We start from the raw sequence: 17,733 nt of genomic DNA, 5'->3' as shown, positions 1-17,733 counted from the left end.
CCCAGGCTGGAGTGCAGTGGTGCGATCACAGCTCACTGTATCCTCACACTTCTAGGCTCAGGAGAGCCTCCCAGCTCAGCCTCCCAAGCAGCTGGGACCACAGGCACAAGCCGCCACACCCAGCTAATTTTTTGTATTTTTTGCGGGGACAGGGTTTATCCAAGTTTCCCAGGCTGGTCTCGAACTCTGGCACTCATGCAACCCTCCCGCCTGGGCCTCCCAAAGTGCTGGGATTACAGGTGTTAGCCACCGTGCCCGGCCGAAGCCTCTCATAATGCCACGCGCCCTCCAAGAGGCCACCCTGGCAGAAGATTTTCCCTAATCTTCTGATTAGACCTAACGCCCTGGGCACCCCGGACTTTCCTCATCGTAGCTCCACCCACCCGAGCAGGGGGCGTTCGTGTTTCCCGTTTTGAAATGAGATAATGGCACACCCAGTGGCATCCTCCCGCCCGGGCTCTTATCGGCGGCCCCAGCCCCTGCTTGGGCGCCTCTGGTTGTCTCGGGCTCCTGCGGACACTAATGCGTCCGAACCCCGATGTGGGCCCTGGTGCGGCGCGGGGCAGCCTGGCTGGGGACCCTGCTCAGCCCTGGAGAGGGGCGTCCCAAGCCGAGGGGCGGAGCGGCGCATGCCCACAAGTCCGCCGCGGGAAGTAGGAAATCAACTGTACAGGTGGTGCGCTTCGAACCCGGCCAGGACATGTGCTCCGCGGCCGGCCTGGCGCGCCGGTTGCGGGAGGCGCTGCGGGAGGAGGAGTCCTGGTGAGGGCGGGGCCGGGGGCGGGCCAGGAGTGGGGGCCTTTGGCCGGGGTCCACTCTGACCCCGGTGTTTGCAGGGCGGTGGAGGAGCTGCTGCGCCGCGGGGCTGACCCTAATTTGGTGCTGGAGGACGGCGCAGCGGCCGTGCACTTGGCGGCCGGAGCCAGGGACCCGCGCGGCCTGCGCTGCCTCGGGGTCCTACTGCGCCGAGGCGGGGACCCCAACGCTCGGTAAGGCGGAGCCTGGGCCCGCGGCGGGGTCTCCAGAAGCCGAAGTCTGGGAATCCGGAAAGGGACGCCCCACTATCCGGGGCCAGGGCCTCAGGGCCCAAGGGTAGGGTTTGGGGGATCTAGCAGAGGGAACTTGGGGGGGTCCAAGGGCAGGGGCTAGGGCTCGAGGGAGGCACTGGGGTCCCAGACCGAGGGCGGGGAACGGGACTGCGCTAGGACCAAAATGAGGATCAAGGGTGCAGATGTGGGGGTTGAGGCTCCAGGGTCAGACGGCAGAGGTTTGGGTCCTGGCCTGAGGTCATAGCTTCTAGGTTCCAAGGGCAGTGTCCCAGGCTGGACGGTGGAGATGGGGGGCCGAGAACTAAGACTCCAGGTCCCCAGAGCGGAGGTTGGGGTTCCTGCCGGGAGGCTGAGTCCGCAGTGACCCCTCTTGCGCCGCTGCCCTAGATCTGTCGAGGCGCTGACACCGTTGCATGTGGCCGCCGCCTGGGGCTGTCGCCGCGGCCTGGAGCTGCTGCTGAGCCACGGAGCGGACCCGGCGCTGCGCGACCAGGTTGTCAGGCATTGCGCGGGCAAAGAAAGGCTGGAGAGCCCAGAGGGAGGGAGGGAGGGAGGGAAGGGAGAAGGGCCTCGGACGCCCCCTGCTGACCGCGCCGCTGTAGGACGGACTCCGGCCGCTGGACCTGGCCCTGCAGCAGGGACACGTGGACTGCGCGGGAGTCCTGCGGGATCTCCACATGCGGACCGGGACCCGGACGATCGGGGCAGAGACCCAGGAGCCGGAGCCTACGACTGGCAGTGAGTAGGGCCTGCGGGGCTGTTGGGGCTTGACTTCTGCACCAGTCTCTGGCATCCAGTTTCCCCCACCTCACCCATTGGTTGTGACTGTCTCATGTCCACTGTCTGTGGCCAGCTCTTTCTGTCTCAGACACTCCGATGTCCTTTTTCTGTCTGTCTGATCCTATTCCTGTCCCTGTCTCATCCCGCTTGCTCCCCTCTCCGGCCCTCACTCTCACCTGCAGCCCCGGGCCTCTCTGGACTTCCCGATAAGACGCTGGACTCCATCGCACAACAAACGCAGCCATGCAGAGGTGACAACAGGGACATGGGCTTAGAGGCTGACCCCGGACCCCCCAGCCTCCCTGTTCCCCTTGAAATTGTGGACAAAGATGGGAGCTCAGCATCCCCTCCAGGGCACTGGGATTGCGGTTCCGACGCCTCTTTCGTCACTGCATTTGAGGTCTCTGGAGCCGAGGACCCAGCCTTGGACACTCCCCCCTGGGCTGGTTCATTGCCACGGACCAGGCAGGGGCTCCTGCATGTTGTCCGTGCCACCCAGAGGGTACCTAGTTCTCAGGGCACAGAGGCAGAACTGAATACCCGTCTGCAGGCGCTGACTCTGACCCCACCAAATGCTGCCGGCTTCCAGTCTTCCCCCTCCTCCATGCCTCTCCTGGACAGCACGCCGGCTCGTAGCCCCCCACAGACACCACCCCCTGGAGCCTCTAACTGCCACTGCCTTCGGGAGGACAAGGCATCCATTGATAGTGACATGGCCACGCTCTGGCTGACAGAGGACGAGGCAAGCTCTCCAGGTGGCAGGGACCCTGTCGCCCCTTGCCAGCACCTGCCAGTGCCTACTCTGTGTGACCTGGAGTTGCCGCAAGGGCTTCAAGCGCTTGGTGAGAATCCGGGCCCGTCACACCCTTCCCCCAGCAGTTCTACCTCCAACGGCTGCAAGAAGCCCAGATTGCCCCTGGTTAGTCTCTCCCAGGCACACGGAATCCAGGGAGCCTCCAGGAATCTCCCCAAGAACCCCAGCTCTCCGTCCAACTTTCCTCCTCATCTTACAACCATCCTTCCTCCATCTCCCTTGACTCCCAGGCCCAGACTTTGCAGGGCACAGCCTCGAACTGGCTGCAGCCCTGCAGACCGGCCGTATTCCAGATGCCCAGGCAGATGAAGACGCATTGGTCCAGCAGTTTGAGCGGCCAGATCCTGCCAGGAGGTGGCGGGAGGGGGTCGTGAAGTCTAGCTTCACGTATCTGCTGCTAGACCCCAGGTACTCAGGGCAGGAAAGCCCCAGAAGTAGAAGTTAGAAAATTTGGGAATTGGCTTTTATTTGCTGTGTGGCCTTAGGAAAGGGACTGGTCCGCTCTCGTCAGCTTTTTTTTTTTTTTTTTTGAGACGGAGTTTCACTCTTGTTACCCAGGCTGGAGTGCAATGGCGCAATCTCGGCTCACCGCAACCTCCGCCTCCTGGGTTCAGGCAATTCTCCTGCCTCAGCCTCCTGAGTAGCTGGGATTACAGGCACGCGCCACCATGCCCAGCTAATGTTTTTGTATTTTTAGTAGAGACGGGGTTTCACCATATTGACCAGGATGGTCTCGATCTCTTGACCGCGTGATCCACCCGCCTCGGCCTCCCAAAGTGCTGGGATTACAGGCTTGAGCCACCGCGCCCGGCCAGCTTTTTTTTTTTATTAAAAAATTTTTTTTTTTTAGACATAGGGTTTCACCATGTTGGTCAGGCTGGACTTGAACTCCTGACCTCAGGTGATCCACCCCCCTCAGCCTACCAAAGTGCTGGAATTACAGGCATGAGCCACTGTGCCTGGCTCTTTTTTTTTTTTTTTTTTGAGACGGACGGGATCGTACTCTATCACCCAGCTGGGGTGCAGTGGTGTGATCTTGGCTCACTGCAACATCAGCCTTTCAGGTTCAAGGGATTCTCCTGCCTCAGCCTACTGAGTAGCTGGGACCACAGGCGCATACCACTGTGCCCGGCTGATTTTTGTATTTTTAGTAGAGACGGGGTTTCACCATGTTGGCCAGGCTGGTTCCAAACTCCTGACCTGTGATACGCCTGCCTTGGCCTCCCAAAATGCTGGGATTACAGGCGTAAGCCACCAGGCCTGGCCTCTTTTTGTTTTTTTGAGACGGAGTCTCACTCTGTCACCCAGGTTGGAATGCAGTGGTGCAATCTTGGCTCATTGCAACCTCTGCCTCCTGGGTTCAAGCAATTCTTGTGACTCAGCCTCCCAAGTAGTTGGGATTACAGGCATATGCCACCATGCCTGGCTAATTTTAAAAAATAATTTTAGTAGAGTAAATTTAGTTGAATTTCACCATGTTTGCCAGGCTGGTCTCGAGCTCCTGACATTGTGATCCACCTGCCTCGGCCTGGGGGTATAGGGGTGAGCCACCGCGCCTAGCCATGTTGTGATTTTAAGGACTGTCATTGGGGACCACTCTGTCCACTTTCCCCTGTCTGAGACACCCCCCACATCCAGGGAGACTCAGGATCTGCCAGCGCGAGCCTTCTCACTGACCCCAGCTGAGCGCCTTCAGACCTTCGTCCGTGCCATCTTCTACGTGGGCAAGGGGACAAGGGCCCGGCCGTATATCCACCTCTGGGAGGCCCTCAGTCACCATGGGCGGACAAGAAAACAGGTGTGAGGACGAGGATCATGGTCCAGCAATGGCATTCAGGCCACGGGCAGGTAGAGCATGGAGGGGATCGGGGGGCTGACCCCTGACTCTGCCCTGGCCCCCCCCAGGCCTGCCCCAAGGTGCGTCACATCTTGGACATCTGGGCCAGTGGTTGCGGCGTCGTCTCCCTGCATTGCTTCCAGCACGTGGTCGCTGTGGAGGCTTATACACGGGAGGCGTGTATTGTGGAAGCCCTAGGTGGGTACCTGGTGCATAGGATGGGGGTCATATGAGGGCATTTTTCCTTCTGAGGGGTGTTCATTTGTTGACTGAGCAATTATTGAGCACCAACTTTATACCTGCACTTGCATGTATTTTACTCCATGGGTTTATCCCCACTCAGGGGCAATACACATTGGGTTTGCTGTCACATGCGTTTTTTGTTTTGTTTTGTTTTGTTTTTTGAGATGGAGTCTCGTCTCTGTCACCCAGGCTGAAGTGCAGTGGCACGATCTTGGCTCACTGCAACCTCTGCTTCCTGGGTTCAAGCGATTCTTATCTCAGCCTCCCGAGTAGCTGGGATTACAGGCATGCACCACCATGCCTGGCTAATTTTTGTATTTTTAGTAGAGACGGGGTTTCTCCACGTTAGCCAGGCTGGTTTCGCACTCCTATCCTCAGGTAATCCGGCTGCCTCAGCCTCCCAAAGTGCTAGGATTACAGGCATAAGCCACCGCGCCTGGCTGCTGTCACATACTTTTGTGTGTGTGTGTGAGACTCTGTTGCCTAGGCTGGAGTGCAGTGGCATGATCCTGACTCACTGCAGCCTCTGCCTCCCAGGCTCAAGTGATTCTTGCGCCTCATCCTCCCAAGGATTATAGACACATACCACTATACCACGCCAAGCTAATTTTTGTATTTTTAGTAGAGACAGGGTTTCACCATGTCGGCCAGGCTCCTGGCCTCATTCGATCTACCCGCCTCAGCCTCCCAAAGTGTTGGGATTACAGGTGTGAGCCACTACACCCAGCCTGCTGTCACACACTTCTGCTGGATGGGGAGGGGTCCCTATGGCTGCCCCTCTCACCCCACATCCAATTTCTCCAGGGATCCAGACGCTCACCAACCAGAAACAAGGGCACTGCTATGGAGTGGTGGCAGGCTGGCCGCCTGCTCGTCGCCGGCGCTTGGGGGTACACCTGCTGCACCGCGCCCTCCTTGTCTTCCTGGCTGAAGGCGAGCGACAGCTTCGTCCCCAGGACATCCAGGCCCGGGGCTGAGTGCTGCGGAATTGGCCATCCAGCCTGGGAAGAGATGTTGGAATGTTCCAGCTGCCCCTTGCTGACAGCAGCCCCCTTCTCTGGTTTCAGAGGGTGTGTGTGTGTGTGTGTGTGTGTGTGTGTGTGTGTGTGTGTGTGTGTGTTGCAGTGAGCACCAAGGCAGAGCACCAAGGCAGATCTCCCCCAGGCTGAGGGAGGACTTTGTTACAGATGTTACTGCTGGAGAGGTAATGAGTAGTGAGCTCCCCATCATGGGAGAAAGACAAGTAGGGAAGCAGAAGGTGCTTTGGAACAGTCGGTACTTATGTCAGGGGCGTGTGAACCTGGGCCACTCCATCTTGAGTCGGAGCTGGGTGAAATAAGGCTGAGACCTACTGGGCTGCATTCCCAGACGATGAGGGCATTCTAAGTCACAGATGGCATAGGAGGTCAGAAGAAGAGACAGGTCGTAAAGACCCTGCTGATAAAACAGGTCGCAGTTGCCAGGTGCTGTGGCTCACGCCTGTGATCCCAGCTCTTAGGGAGTCATAGGCAGGAGGATAGTTTGAGCCCAGGAGTTCCAGACCTGCCTGGGCAATATAGCAAGACCCTGTTCTCAAAAAAAAGAAAAGAGGGGCCGGGCGCGGTGGCTCAAGCCTGTAATCCCAGCACTTTGGGAGGCCGAGGCGGGTGGATCACGAGGTCAAGAGATCGAGACCATCCTGGTCAACATGGTGAAACCCCGTCTCTACTAAAAATACAAAAATTAGCTGGGCATGGTGGCGCGTGCCTGTAGTCCCAGCTACTCGGGAGGCTGTGGCAGGAGAATTGCCTGAACCCAGGAGGTGGAGGTTGCGGTGAGCCGAGATCGCGCCATTGCACTCCAGCCTGGGTAACAAGAGCGAAACTCCGTCTCAAAAAAAAAAAAAAAAAAGAAAAGAAAAGAAAAACGTTTGCAGTAAAGAAGCCAGCCAAAACCCACCAAAACCAAGATGGTGACAAGAGTGACCTCTGGTTGTCCTCACTGCGACACTCCCACCGGCACCATGAGTTTACAAATGCCATGGCAGGCCGGGAGCGGAGTCTCATGCTTGTAATCCCAGCCCTTTGGGAGGCCAAGGTGGCTGGATCACCTGAGGTCAGTCGTTCGAGACCATCCTGGCCAACATGGTGAAACCCCGTCTCTACTAAAAATACAAAAATGAGCCGGGCACGGTGGTGCATGCCTGCAATCCCAGCTACTAGGGGGGCTGAGGCAGGAAGATCGCTTGAACCCGGGAGGCAGAGGTTGCAGTGAACGGAGACCACGCCACTGGACTCCAGTCTGGCCAACAGAGCGAGACAAAAAAATGCCATGGCGACATCAGGAAGTTACCCTTTAGACCCTATATGGTCTAATAAGGGGAGGCATGAATAATCCACCCCTTGTTTAACGTACCATCAATAAACAACCATAAGAATGGGCAACCAGCAGCCCTGTCCCGTCTATGGAGGAGCCATTCTTTTATTCCTTTAATTTCTTTTTTTTTTTTTTTTTTTGAGACAGAGTCTCACACTGTCGCCCAGGCTGTAGTGCAGTGGTGTGATCTCGGCTCACTGAATCTCCACCTCCTGGATTCAAGCAATTCTCCTGCCTCAGCCTCCCGAGTTTACAAATGCCATGGCAGGCCAGGAGTGGTGTCTCATGCTTGTAATCCTAGCACTGGCATTATAGGCGTGAGCCACCACGCCCAGCTAATTTTTTTGTATTTTTAGTAGAGACGGGTTTTCACCATGTTGGCCAGGATGGTCTCTGTCTCCGGACCTTGTGATCCGCCCACCTCGCCCTCCCAGAGTGCTGGGATTACAGGCGTGAGCCATCGCGCCCAGCCCCTTTAATTTCCTTTTTTTTTTTTTTTTTGAGACAGAGTTTCGCTCTTGTGACCCAGGCTGGAGCGCAATGGCGCGATCTCGGCTCACCGCAACCTCCGCCTCCTGGGTTCAGGCAATTCTCCTGCCTCAGCCTCCTGAGTAGCTGGGATTACAGGCACGTGCCACCATGCCCAGCTAATTTTTTGTAGTTTTAGTAGAGACGGGGTTTCACCATGTTGGCCAGGATGGTCTTGATCTCTTGACCTCATGATCCACCTGCCTCGGCCTCCCAAAGTGCTGGGATTACAGGCGTGAGCCATCGCGCCCGGCCTAATTTCTTAATAAATTTGCTTTCACTGTACTCTCAACTTGCCCTGAATTCTTTCTAGTGTGAGATTGAAGAACCCTCTCTTGGGGTCTGGATCAGGACCTCTTTCTGGTAACACTTTGGCAGTTTGGTCCCGTCAAAATGGATAGAGCCTGATTTTACCTCCCAGACACAGGACACCCCTACATGGCGGGATGAACTGGGGGATCCTCAGGTACACTCAGGGTATCTACCCAGCTCCAGAGCAAAGTTCACTGCTTCCCAGCTGTGAGACCTCGAACCAGTATTTTATCTGTCTGAGCCTTGGTTTCCCTCGCTGTACACGGGCAGTAAAGAGGTCCCACTCCTGGGGAGTCAGTGTAGGGATTAAATGTGGTCACATGGGGGCTGGACACCATGCCTGTAATCTCAGCATTTTGGGAGGCTGAGGCAGGAGGATAGCATGGGCCCACGAGTTTGAGAGCAGCCTGGACAACATAGCAAAGTATATATCTACAAAAAGTAAAAGCATTAGCTAGTGGTGGGAGGGCCTGTGGCCACAGCTGCTTGGGGGCCTGAGGTGGGAGGATTGCTTGAGTGTGGGAGCTGGAGGCTGCAAGGAGCTGAGATCACAGCACTGCACTCCAGCCTGGGGGATATCGAGATCCTGTCTCTTAAAAAACTAAAATTTAGGGCCGGGAGCGGTGGCTCGCGCCCATTATCCCAACACTTTGGGAGGCCGAGGCAGGTGGATCACGAGGTCAGGAGATCGAGACCATCCTGGCTAACACGGTGAAACTTTGTCTCTACCGAAAATACAAAAAAAATTAGCCGGGCGTCGTGGCGCTCACCTGTAGTCCCAGCTACTCGAGAGGCTGAGCCGGGAGAATCGCTTGAACCCCGGAGGCCGAGGTTGCGGTGAGCCGAGATCGCGCCATTGCTCTCCAGCCTGGGCGGCAGAGCGAGACTCCGTCTCACAAATAAATAAATAAATGTAATAATCCGATTTCACAGCGATGCTATGCGACTTCAGCCCATTCACGTGCAAAGATCTTCAGTAAACACCAAGCCGCCATCCTGGTGAGACGCCAGCGGTCTGGTTGCCGGAGGGCGGGGTCGAGGGTATTTAAGCTTCTGGAAGTCGCTTTTTCAAAGGACCCAGTGGATTTAGGGACTTGGAGAGATCCGCGGCCTCATTGGCTTCAGGACCTGCCCATCATCACGGCGCTTTAGCCAACCAGGTCCCGCAGGGGGCGGACTGTGACCCTGGCCTGGGTTCCACAGGCCTCGCCACTGCTGAGCCCCCGCTGCTCCTCGGGGAATGGCTGGTATTGTGGTTGGGGGTCCAGTCTCTGGAGTGGGTTTGGGCTTGACTACTTGTAATCGAGCAGAAGAAACTGCTCCCTCAGCTTCACCTTCCTCAAGTGTAAAACAGGGGCCTGAATAGTGGCTCACGCCTGTAATCCCAGAACTTTGAGAAGCCGAGGCGGGTGTATCATACACTTGAGGTCAGGAGTTCAAGCCCAGCCTGGCCAACAGGGTGAAACCCCGTCTCTACTAAAAATACAAAAATTGGTCAGGCGCAGTGGGAGGTTGAAGTGGGCGGATCACAAGGTCAAGAGATGGAAGACCATCAAGGCCAACAAAGTGAAACCCCATCTCTAAAAAAATAAAAATAAAATTACGCGGGTGTGGTGGTGGGTGCCTGTAATCCCAGCAGCTACTGAGGAGGCTGATACAGGCGAATTGCTTGAACCCCGGAGGTGGTGGTTGAAGTGAGCTGAGGTTTCACCACTGCACTCCAGCCTGGATGACAGGGACGAGACTCCATCTCAAAAACAAACAAAACAAACAAAAAAAACAAAGGCCAAGCGAGGTGGCTCATGCCTGTAATCCCAGCACTTTTGGAGGCCAGATTATGAGGTCAGGAGTTTCAGACCATCCTGGCTAACATGGTGAAACTCCGTCTCTACTAAAAATACAAAAAATTAGCCATGCGTGGTGGCACGCGCCTGTAGTCCCAGCTATTCAGGAGGCTGAGGCAAGAGAATCGCTTGAACCCGGGAGGTGGAGGTTGCAGTGAGCCGAGATCGTGCCATTGCACTCCAGCCTGGGCGACAGAGACTTGTCTCAAAAACAAAAAGAAAAAACAAGAGAAGAAAATAAGTAAAACAGGAATTGCCTCCCAAGTGCCAAATCTAATAAAGCCACAGGAGTTATGACACTGTGCCATCACCCCGGAATACACAATCAGAACTTTGGCAAAGAATCCAGAGCCTCCAAAAGACCCAAAAGAGATGGCATTTGTCTAAAGCAGGGTTTCCCAATCTTGGTCCTAATGACATTTGGGGTTGGCTTATTCTTTGCTGTGGGGTCTGTCCGGTGCAATGCAGGATGATGATCACCCCTCACCTCCTTCCACTAGAAGCCAGCAGCACCCATTCACCCCCAACATGCCAGAAGCTGCCAATGGACACCATTGCCGCCCCCCCCACCCCGGTCTAAACTAAAGATGAGACTCACAGACCAGTGGGGAAAGGACAGAACGGAGGGAAGGATTTCATCCCTCCCCGCCTCCCCCGTAATTTACACAAACTGCAGATAGGCCTGGATATGTATGCACCAGAATAAAATGTAGGTGGGGTGCTGTGGCTCACACCTGTAATCCTAGCACATTGGGAGGCCGAAGTGGGAGGATCACTTGAAGCCAGGAGATTTTTTTTTTTTTTAATTTTCTTTGCTTTTTTATTCTTTTCTTTTTGACCACTGTCAGAATTTTTTTTTTTCTTTTTTTTTGAGACTGAGTCTTGCTCTTATCTCCCAGGCTGAAGTGCAGTGGCGCGATCTCTGCTCACTGCAACCTCTGCCTCCCCCATCAAGCGATTCTCCTGCCTCAGCCTCTCAAGTAGCTGGGATTACAGGTGCCTGCCACCACGCCCAGCTAATTTTTGTATTTTTAGTAGAGATGCGGTTTCACTGTCTTGGTCAGGCTGGTTTTGAACTCCTGACCTACCTGTCTCAGCCTCCCAAAGTGCTGGGATTAGAGGTGTGAGTCACCTTGTCAGAGGCCAGCAGTTTAAGACAAGCCTGGGCAACATAGCGAGACTCCGTCGCTACAAAAAATATAAAAATTAGCTAGATGAGGTGGCACGCACATATAGTCCTGGCTATTTGGGGGGCTGAGGCAGGAGGATCGCTTCAGCCTGGGAGGTTGAGGCTGCAGTGAGTTGTGATTACATCAGTGCACTCCAAGCCTGGGTGACAGAGCAAATTCCTGTCTCAAAAGAAAAAAAAAAAAAAAAAAAAAAAGCCAGGCATGGTGGCTCATACCTGTAGTCCCAGCTACTCAAGAGGCTGAGGCAGGAGATTTACTTCAATATGGGAGGCGGAGGTTGCAGTGAGCTGAGATCTCATGATTGCACTCCAGTTGTGGTGACAAGGGTGAAACTCTGTCTCCAAAAAAAGAAAAGAAAGAATAATAGAGGCACAAATGCATGGACTGGGGCTGAAAGTCCTTCAGCAGGACATAAAAGGAAAAGACAGACTTGGTGGTTTCAAAAGAAAATTCTTCATGAAAAAGGTGACCCTACGCCAAGTTGAATGGTATAACATGGGAATAGTAAAAGGTCCTAGCTTGCTGGGTGGGGTTGGGTGAGTGGAATTCATGAACCAGTGGGTGGCAGGGACTCAACACATAGCCTGGAATACAGTGGGCACTCAATTATGGCAGCTCTAATTCCCTGCAGTGCCTACTACCTAAATGTCAGTTGGATCTCTTCCGGCCAGGGAAGGGCTCGCTTTTTTTTTTTTTTTGAGACGGAGTCTCAACAGCCTGGCCTGTTGCCCAGGCTGGAGCGCAGTGGCAAGGTCTCGACTCACTGCAACCTCCACCTCGTGGGTTCAAGCGATTCTCCCGCCTCGGGCTCCCCGAGTAGCTGGGACTTCAGGCGCGCACCACCATGCCTGGCTCATTTTTCTATTTTTCAGAAGAGCCGGGGTTTCACCTTGTTGGCCAGGCTAGTCTCTAACTCCGGACCTCAGGTGATCCTCCTGCCTCCGCCTCCCAAAGTGCTGGGATTACAGGCATGAGCCACCATGCCCGGCCGGGCTCACCTCTTGGTAAGTTGCCTCCTGCCCTTGGGATACTGTCCAAGGAGCCCCTGCCTTCTGAGGTGGGAGGGGAAATTCAGGCAGCTAACCTGGATTCCCGACATTGTAGAGTCCATCCTGAGCGCGAGGCACCAGCCTGAGCCCATTCTACAGATGGGAAAACTGAGGCTCTGGGCGGTGAACACCCTTCCCTATGGTCACCCAGCAGCAGGTCCGGAGACTCCGATTGTCACTTCTGTTTATTGAGTTACAAGTTGAGATGTGCAGGTTCGGTGGCGCCAGCCCCCCCATCCCTCCCGCCTTGGGCAAAAATAGCTCCCAGCGCCGAGGAATGTGGGGTAGGGAGGGTCTCGGGCAACGGGACGGGGCCCCGAGGGTCCCTGCAGGGCTCGTGGGTCCCGGGATCAAGCACGGCTGACACTGAAGACAGAGAGCGGGGTGGGGAGCCTGCCTCGGCCTTGGCGTTGGGGGAAAGGTGAGGAAGAGCTTCTGTACAAGGTCATCTTCCGCGAGGGTCCCGGCTGCGGCCCCGAAACGCCGATGGGCACCGCGGGACGGAAGCAGAGAGCGGAGTGTCCGCTGGGCTCCCTCGGATGCCACGCCCCGCCCAGCCAGCCTGGGGGCGTCTCCCTGACCTGGCCACGCCCACCGGAGCGAAAGGCCCGCCCAGGTGGTCTGCGCTGCAGACCCGGCGCGGGCTCCGGCCTCTCCTGCCGTGGCTGTGCTCACCAAGCGATGCCCCGCCGGCCTGGCGGCTACTTCTTGTCTTCTGGAGGCGCCGGCAGTGGCTCGGGCAGAGCCCTGGGCGAGGGCTCGGGCTCCCAGAGCAGGAATTCGTGGAGCAGCGTGTTGACCGTCTCGGGGCATTCCAGCATCACCATGTGGCTGCCCTCGTCGATGAGCTTCAGGAATGCCAAGAGCAGGATCTGCCGAAGACGCGGGGCTCAGGATAGGCAGGGGCAGGAGGGTGGGGCGAGAGGCCAGGCTTCCCTGGGACTCCGCCAACCACACGTGGCCCGCAGCATCCAAGAGTCCCTCTTCCCACCTATCCTGCCTCCCTCCACTTCCACCCGACGGAGAGCTGGAGAATGGCCTGTTGCCCTGCGGGAGCCCAACTAGTATTCAGGCATCCAGCATTTATTAAGTGCCTACAGTATGCCCGGAGGAGGATTTTCTTTCCTTTCTTTCTCTTTTTTCTTTCTTTCATTCATTCATTCTTTCTTTCCTTATTTCTCTTTTGCAGCCTTCAAAGTAGCTGGGATTACAGGCATGTGCCACCATGTCTGGCTAATTTTGTGTTTTTTAGTAAAGATGGGGTTTCTCCATGTTGGTCAGGCTGGTCTCGAACTCCTGACCTCAGGTGATCCGCCCACCTCGGCCTCCCAAAGTGCTGGGATTACAGGTGTGAGCCACCACGCTCGGCCTTTTTTTAAAAATTTTTTTGAGACGGGAGTCTCGCTCTGCCACTCAGGCTGGAGTGCAGTAGTGCGATCTCCACTCACTGCAACCTCCACCTCCTGGGTTCAAGTGATTCTCCTGCTTCAGCCTTGTGAGTAGCTGTGATTACAGGTGCCTGCCACCACGCCCGACTAATTTTTGTATTTTTAATAGAGACGGGGTTTTGCCATGTTAGCCAGGCTGGTCTCCAACTCCAGCTCAGGTGATCTGCCTGCCCTGGCTTCCCAAAGTGCTGGGATTACAGGCATGAGCCACCACGCCCGGCCCAGAGGAGGATTTTCTCAACGTCAACTCTACCAACATTAGGGGGCTGGATCATTCTCTGGTAGAAGAGGGGGTGGTGGAGGGGGCGCGTAGCTGGTGTGGGGGTGCTATCCTGTGCATTTGTAGAGTGTTGAGCAGCATCCCTTAGCCTCCACCCACCAGATGCCAGGAGTACCCTCTCCCCCTCAGTTATGACACCCAATTAATGTCTCCATGCATTTCCACGTGTTCCTTGGGGACAGACTCCTCCTTAGTTAAGAACCACCAGTCCAGGCCGGGCGCGGTGGCTCATGTCTGTAATCCCAGCACTTTGGGAGGCTGAGTTGGGTAGATCACGAGGTCAGGAGTTTGAGACCACCCTGGCCAAGATGGTGAAACCCTGTCTCTACTAAAATTACAAAAATTAGCCAGGCACCTGTAATCCCAACTCCTCAGGAGGCTGAGGCAGGAGAATCGCTTGAACCCGGAAGGCAGAGGTTGCAGTGAGCCGATGGCGCCACTGCACTCTAGCCTGGGCGACAGAGCAAGACTCCATCTCAATATAAATAAATAAAAAAAACAAAATAAAAAACCACCAGTCCAGAGCTATTTTTTTTTTTTTTTCAGAAACAGGGTCTTGCTCTGTCGCCCAGGCTGGAGTGCAGCGGTGCGAGCATAGTTCACTGCAGCCTTGAACTCCTGGGTTCAAGCGATCCTCCCCCATCAGCCTTCCAAGTTGCAGTGATTATCAGCGTGAACCACCTCACCGGGCTAGTATCCAGGTCTATTCTAAGTGCTAAGGATCCCCAGACCCTTTCTAATCTGAACTGGCTAATTAGAGTTTCTAATCTAAAGATCCCCTGGTGCCCCTCTCCTAGAATTATATAGGTCACTGGTCTCTTACACAAATCCTCTGCTGTGAGGAGAGCCTTCTTACATGCGGCGGGGACAGTGCATAATTGCTAACATCTGTCCAGGGCAGCCCAACTTTCTAGATTCTACCTAATGCTCCTGTTTGCTTGGGATCAGAATGCAAGATAAAACATCTGGAGACCACGCCCCCACGGCGGCCACGCCTCCGGGAAGAAAGCACGCCCAGCAAACGATACTATGCCCTTCCCCTCCTCCCCCTCCCCGCCCCCTCAGAGGCCAAGGCCCCCCGGGCTGCACCCCTGGGGATTTGTAGCTATGGCGCCCCGGGTGCCCGCCTCTACCTCGGCCATGCGCTGGTCTTCCTCCACTGGCACAAACTTATCGTGCATGCCGTGGACAAGCAGGACGGGCACGGTGAGCTCGGCGTGGTAGACCTCGTCACCCTCGGGCCAGTACTGTCCGCTCATCATGGCCCGCAGCACGAAGGATGACACGTTGAAAGCGTTGCCCTCCTTTAACAGCTGCTTCTCCTTGGCTCCTTGGCGGGCGAAGCCGGCCCTGGTGGTGGTGGAGGCACCGCTAGAGCCCCTCATGCCAGCCTGGCTGCCACGGGGTGCCCGCGATGCCAGCCCTGGTCCCAGGGGTACAGCTTCCCCTCCCACCCAACTCGGGGAGACGCTTGGGTTCACCAGGGTCTTTGGGGTGGGGGCACTCACTTGAGGAAGCTCCAGGCCAGGCAGGGCGACAAGCAGTGCAGAACGCAGGTGGGCATGTTGAAGATTGAGCAGAAGCTGGGCTCCAGCGCCGTAGGGCCCCCACCATTGATCATGATCACCTTGTGCACTAGGTCTGGGTACTCGTGTGCCAGGAATGTGCAGAAGGAGACACTGCCCGGAGCGGATGGGGTCATGGGGAGGATTGAAGAATGGCGGTCAGCAGGATACAAGCAGTGACCATTTTGTTTAGTTCTGTTTTTATTTTTGTTTGAAAGGGGGTCTCACTCTATTGCCCAGGCTGGAGTGCAGTGGCCTGATATCGGTTCACTGCAACTTCCGCCTCCCTGGTTCAAGCAGTTCTCCTGCCTTAGCCTCCAGAGTAGCTGGGATTACAGGCGCACACCACCACGTCCAGGTAATTTTTGTATTCTTAGTAGAGATGGGGTTTCACCATGTTGGTCAGGCTGGTTTCGAATTCCTAACCTCAAGTGATCCATCCACTCCGGCTTCCCAAAGTGTTGAGATTACAGGTGTGAGCCACAGGGCCCAGGCTTGTTTTTATTTGTGAAATGGAGTCTCACTCTGTTGCCCAGGTTGGAGTGCAGTGGTGCGACCTCGGCTCACTGCAACCTCTGCCTCCCAGGTTCAAGTGATTCTCCTTCCTCAGCATCCCGAGTAGCTGGGAGTACAGGCATGCACCCACCACACCTGGCTAATTTTTGTATTTTTTAGTAGACAGGGTTTTAGCATGTTGGTCAGATTGGTCGAGAATTCCTGCTCAGGTGTTCCACCCATCTTGGCCTCCCAAAGTGTTGAGATTACAGGCATGAGCCACTGGGCCTGGCCTGTTCTGTTTTTGAGACAAAGTCTCACTGTCGCCTAGGCTGCAGTGGTGCACTGCTGTGATCATAGTTCACTGCAGCCTCGACTTTCTGGGCTCAAGTGATCCTCCCACCTCAGCCTTCTGAGTAGCTGGGACTACAGACATGTACCACCATGCCCAGCTAATTTTTTAAAATTTTTTGTAAAGACAGGTTCTCCTTATGTTGCCCAGACTAGTCTTAAACTCCTGTGCTCAAGTGATCCTCTGGCCTTAGCCTCTCAAAGTGCTGGGATTACAGGGGTGAGCCGTGAAACCCGGCTTTGTGAGGGGGTTCATGTCCTCCCCTTACACGGAAGGCATGTCCTTGAAAGTCAAGATTCTTCCCCTGGGGTCCAAGGACACCTGAAGGGGTGAGGGATGGATTGGGCATATCAAATACCATGAAATTGTGAGATTGAGTGTTGAGGGTGAAACTTATTTTGAAGGGAGAATCTAAATCCTGAACTTTCACCAATCTTTCTTGCTCTGTCACCAGGCTGGAGTGCAGTGGTGTGATCTTGGCTCACTGCAACCTCCACCTCCCTGGCTCAAGCAATTCTCCTGTCTCAGCCTCCTGAGTAGCGGGGACTACAGGAGCGTACCACCATGCCCGGCTAATCTTTTGTATTTTAGTACAGACGGGGTTTCACCATGATGGCCAGAATGGTCTTGATCTCCTGACCTTGTGATCTGCCCATCTTGGCTTCCCAGAGTGCTGGGATTACAGGTGTGAGCCACTGCACCCAGCCAGAGACTTTTAATTTTAATTTTTAAAATTTTTTGCCTGGGTGCGGTGGCTCATGTCTGTAATCCCAGTACTTTGGGAGGCCAAGGCAGGTGGATCACGAGATCAGGAGTTTGAGACTATCCTGGCCAACATGGTGAAACCCCGTCTCTACTAAAATACAAAAAAATTAGCCGGATGTGGTGGTGTGCACCTGTAATCCCAGCTACTCTGGAGGCTGAGGCAGGGGAATTGCTTAAGCCAGGGAGGTGGAGGGTGCAGTGAGCCAAGATCACACCACTGCACGCCAGCCTAGGTGACAGAGTGAGACTTTGTCTCAAAAAAATAATAATAATTATTATAGAGATGGGGGTCTCACTATGTTGGCCAGGCTGGTCTCAGACCTCTGAACTCAAGTGATCCTTCCACCTTGGCTTTCCAAAGTGTTGGGATTTTAGATATGAGCAACTGTGCCTGGCCCTCATCAGATTCTTAAAGTCATCATGACCTGGAGAATCGCTTGAACCCAGGAGGTGGAGATTGCAGTGAGATGAGATCGCACCGCTGTACTCCAGCCTGGGCAACAGACTAAGACTCTGTCTGAAAAAAATAAAAAAATTGCTATGTGACCCTTTAAGGAAATGTCCAGCCCCTGCTATCATGAGGACAGGATACAGACAGGAGTCAGGCAGACCTGACTGCATCAGGGACATGCTGTGTCCCCTTGGCCAGGTTGCTTCACCTCTCTGAGCTTCAGCCTCCACATTCCTGACCTCACAGCATTGTTATGGGGTCATGGGAACTATTGTAGGTGGGTGCTCATTTAATTAGAGGAATCATCATAATCATCAACTTTTGAGGATGTTATCAAATAAGAGTTGTTACCTCTTAGTCTGGATTCCTTTCTTTT

General features: G+C 54.9%; 2 protein-coding genes across 2 annotated transcripts in view; one reads left to right on the top strand and one right to left on the bottom strand.

The window, feature by feature from the left end:
• The first annotated feature begins 212 nt into the window (after positions 1–212).
• ANKLE1 (ankyrin repeat and LEM domain containing 1) lies at positions 213–6,174 on the top strand. The gene is given in 10 exon segments (XM_032267875.1): positions 213–762; positions 837–989; positions 1,437–1,542; positions 1,652–1,787; positions 2,012–2,680; positions 2,683–2,748; positions 2,874–3,051; positions 4,282–4,441; positions 4,549–4,678; positions 5,528–6,174. Coding segments are annotated over 10 exon segments (1,995 nt in total). The 5' UTR covers positions 213–538; the 3' UTR covers positions 5,701–6,174.
• Positions 6,175–12,168: 5,994 nt separating this feature from the next.
• Positions 12,169–17,733, bottom strand: part of ABHD8 (abhydrolase domain containing 8) — a 10,247-nt gene continuing 4,682 nt past the window's right edge. Inside the window, exons 3-5 of the mRNA XM_032267871.1 lie at positions 15,238–15,408; positions 14,863–15,079; positions 12,169–12,873 (exon numbers count right to left, since the gene is read on the bottom strand). Coding sequence (XP_032123762.1) covers positions 12,703–12,873; positions 14,863–15,079; positions 15,238–15,408 — 559 coding nt within the window. The 3' untranslated portion in view covers positions 12,169–12,702. The remainder of the gene's footprint in view (positions 12,874–14,862; positions 15,080–15,237; positions 15,409–17,733) is intronic.

This window comes from Sapajus apella, unplaced genomic scaffold (genome assembly GCF_009761245.1).
Source record: "Sapajus apella isolate SASKATOON/1434 unplaced genomic scaffold, GSC_monkey_1.0 scaffold173, whole genome shotgun sequence".
NCBI lineage: Eukaryota > Metazoa > Chordata > Mammalia > Primates > Cebidae > Sapajus > Sapajus apella.
The sequence above is the reverse complement of the archived record's forward strand: the minus strand, read 5'-3'. Positions and strand labels throughout refer to the sequence as shown.